We start from the raw sequence: 3,687 nt of genomic DNA on the forward strand, positions 1-3,687 counted from the left end.
CACACGCCTGACTTGGGCGTCGGAGTGTCTTTTGCAGGTACCTCCCCCTCCGATCAAAGCTTGAAGATTACCGAACGGTCAAGGGTGAAGGAAAGCGAGCGGTCAAGATCCAGGAAAAGCGAGCAATCCGACCAGTCCAAGCGTCAGAAAGCGGGAAAGCCACGTCATCCAGGTTAGTGTCTCGGTCCCAAAAATAACCACCAAAACAACATGATTACCAACTTATTTATCCATAATAATTTATTTATTATCAAAATTATAAATAAATAGATAAATAGTTATAGGAAAGATGAATGAAATTTTGAAGTGAATGGGTTAATTAAAAGATTCATCTACTTCCATAGAAGCATTTTATAGATATTTGATTCATATTCAGATGTTTTTGTTGAATATTTGATAGAGAATTACTCATATTATTAACCTCTAGTACCGATGAGGATTCCTTGTACTCAGTTTTGAATAATCCATATTAGAAAAATTGACGATGAGAAGTGGAGCAGCAACATTTGATTTGGCAAAAGGGCTTAGCAAGGCAGTGATCGCAGCCTCAAAAAGGAAGGGAAGACAATGTTTGTGGGGTTCTGAAGTGGAGGAGACACTCCACAGGTTGGGTTGGCGGCAATGCCTGACCCCATCATTGGTGGCCAATGTGATTGACCCTTTCCTCCTAAGTCACCATTCTCTTGCTCTTGGCTTCTTCAATTGGGCCTCTCAGCACCCTGGCTTTGCCCACACTCCCTTTACCTACCACTCACTCCTCAAATCCCTCTCTCACACCAACCACTTCACTGCCATTTATTCACTCCTCAAACAAGCCAAAGCTCTCAACTTTTCCATCCACCCGTCTCTTTTCAGCTCCATCATAGCATCCCATATTGCCCACAACCGTGCTCGCGAAGCCTTTTCGCTCTTGGGTAATGTTGCTCCCCTTTGTGCCGAAATTGGAGGGCCCACTTATAACTCGCTCTTGGCTGCCCTTGCCTCTGATGGGTGTTTGGAAAGTGCGTACCAGCTGTTTGAGGAAATGACTCAGAGTGGTATTGGTTTCAGCACACTGGGATTTGGGGTATTTATTTGGCGGGTTTGTGGAGAGGGTGATGTGGAAAGGGTGGTGAGGTTGTTGGATGAGGTTAAGGAATGTGGTTCTGGGATTAATGGTTCTGTTGTGGCGGTTTTGACTGTTCATGGGTTGTGTCGGGCTTCTAAGGTATCGGAGGCTTTGTGGATGTTGGGTGATCTCAGGAGTAGGGGTTGGAAACCCGATTTCATGGCTTACTGGGTTGTTGCCGCAGGGTTCCGGTCAATGAGGAATGTGGCTGATGAAGTGAAAGTTTTGAAGATGAAGAGGAAGTTAGGGGTGGCTCCTAGAAGCAGTGATTACAGGGACTTGATACTTGACTTGATTACGGAGAGAAGGATGTGTGAAGCAAAAGAAGTTGGGGAGGTTATAATTGGTGGTAATTTTCCTGTTGATGATGACGTTCTCAATGCATTGATAGGATCGGTATCAAGTGCAGATCCTAGTGCTGCTATAATGTTTTTCAATTTCATGGTTGAGAAAGAGAGGTTCCCAACTATTTTGACTGTCAGTGATTTGTGTAGGAATCTGTGTAGGCATGGCAAGGTTGATGAGTTATTGGAGGTGTTCCGTGTTTTGAATTCTCAAAACTACTTCAAAGATGTGGAGGGTTTCAATGTAATGATTTCATTTTTGTGCAGGGCTGGGAAAGTGAGAGAAGGCTATACTGTTCTGCAGGAGATGAAGAAGAAAGGGTTCCAACCCAATGTCTCGTCCTATAATTACATAATGGAAGCGTGTTGTAAGGAGGATCTACTGCGTCCTGCGAGGAAGCTCTGGGATGAGATGTTCTCGAACGGCTGTTTGGGGAATTTGAAAACATACAACCTTCTTATACAAAAATTTTGTGAAGTGGGACAAGCTGAAGAGGCTCAAATGCTCTTTTACCAGATGTTAGACAAGGGAGTGGAACCTGATGTTACCACTTACACTTTTCTTCTAGAAGGACTCTGCCAAGAAGACAAACTAGAAGCAGCTTTTGAGCTCTATAACAAGTCTGTCAAACAGGACATAATCAATGCAAAAGGCATATTGAGCTCCTTTACATCATCACTATGCAGGAAAGGTATTATCCAGTCAATCAAATCTTTGTAACATAATGCACTGCAAATGCGTGCTTGTCAGCTTGCTGCCTCATCTCAATTTAACATATGTTGTATGTTTTTCAAGCAGGTCATCATATGGCTGCATCCAAATTACTTTGTAGTCTCAATCATGATATAGGATGTGCAGAATCCCATATAATTTTGTTGAAAAGTTTGTCAGATGCACAAGAGATTCCAATTGCCATTGAGCATTTGAAGTGGGTTCAGGAAAAATCACCTTTGATACTAAGAGATATATGTACTGCACTTTTGGATTCTCTTTCTTCTGCTACATGCCCAGAGCCCATGTTACAGTTCCTTCAAAGAATACAAAATGTGTTTGATTTCCCATACTTCGAAGGATATGTGTGACAAATGATTACGATTTGAGAAGATTATGTTCTCAGTTTTGGGTGCCATTGGTTAAGTGTACATCCAACTTAGTAATAAAACCTTTACAGCATTGGTGTATTTGGATGAGAAATTTTGGGAGTAATTATATTTTGAGTATATTTGTTTTATATGGAGAATTGTGTTGTTTGAATTAGCTGTTTTGAGAAAAAAGGATTTTTTTTATGTTAGAATTATTGGTTAGTGTGAGTTGTGTGTGAGTTGTGTATGAGTTTAATGGTAGAATAATTACTAAGTCTACCTATGTTAGTGTAGTTAGTAGGACTAAAGTAGGGGGTAGTGTGTTGGGTTATCTCTAATGATGTACCTAGCAGTCTAGGACAGCCCCTTGACCTTCCATCTCCCTACTGTATCATCTCTTTATCAATATAAATATTAGACATCGTTAGGAAGCAAATCTAGCTCAGATGGCCTTCTCCATTGGAAGGAAGCTAGAGGGGAAATGGTGGAAATATTTCATCAGCTTAACAAGAGGAGAGCAAGATGTTCTGGCAACAGGGACGATCCAAATCTGGTGCATTGAAAAGCTGTGATGGTGGTCGTCGACTAGGCCGAGATGACGAACAACAAAGAGGACGTGGTGAGGTCCAAAAGAGGCAGGCCCAAGAGGCCAAAAGAGCTCAGGAGAGTGAGGCGATCAGAACGCCAGTGGCGCGGTGAACTTCTGGCCAGGGAAGGGCGGCGCGTGAAGAGTACGCACCCGAGACCAGCTGAAGACAGGCGGCGCGTGGAGGCGCGTTGGGCGGAGTCTGGTCGTGACTCCGACGGGGTTGGTCGTCGCTCAAGGAGGCGGTCCAGATCTGCTGGTCACTGGACGAAACTGGTACCGTGGCCGGCGGCGGACGGTGGTTGCCGGCGGCGGACGGTTGCCAGCGATGGTTAACAGCAGAGATTGATGGGTGATGGGGCCTGTAGTGGCTGAAAGCTACAAAGCTACAGGGACTGCCATCTCTGAGATGGCAGTCCCTGCAGTTTGTTGTTGTTTGCTGCCTATTGTTGTGTTGACTTCATTTATCTGTGTTTACCTAAAGCAACTGTGATGCTTCCAACTTCAGTCAACAATTTCACTGTTTCCACCGTTCACAGTGAGGGGGAGTATGTTTCCAAGACACT

General features: G+C 43.9%; 1 protein-coding gene across 1 annotated transcript in view; it reads left to right on the forward strand.

Annotated features, from left to right (window-relative positions):
• Positions 1-373: 373 nt before the first annotated feature.
• The window catches only part of LOC106780123 (pentatricopeptide repeat-containing protein At5g14080), a 7,455-nt gene continuing 4,141 nt past the window's right edge, over positions 374-3,687 (forward strand). Inside the window, exons 1-2 of the mRNA XM_014668373.2 lie at positions 374-2,144; positions 2,252-2,585. Of these exons, the coding sequence (XP_014523859.1) occupies positions 485-2,144; positions 2,252-2,535 (1,944 nt within the window). The 5' untranslated portion in view covers positions 374-484 and the 3' untranslated portion in view covers positions 2,536-2,585. The remainder of the gene's footprint in view (positions 2,145-2,251; positions 2,586-3,687) is intronic.

Source organism: Vigna radiata, unplaced genomic scaffold (genome assembly GCF_000741045.1).
Source record: "Vigna radiata var. radiata cultivar VC1973A unplaced genomic scaffold, Vradiata_ver6 scaffold_146, whole genome shotgun sequence".
Classification (NCBI taxonomy): domain Eukaryota; kingdom Viridiplantae; phylum Streptophyta; class Magnoliopsida; order Fabales; family Fabaceae; genus Vigna; species Vigna radiata.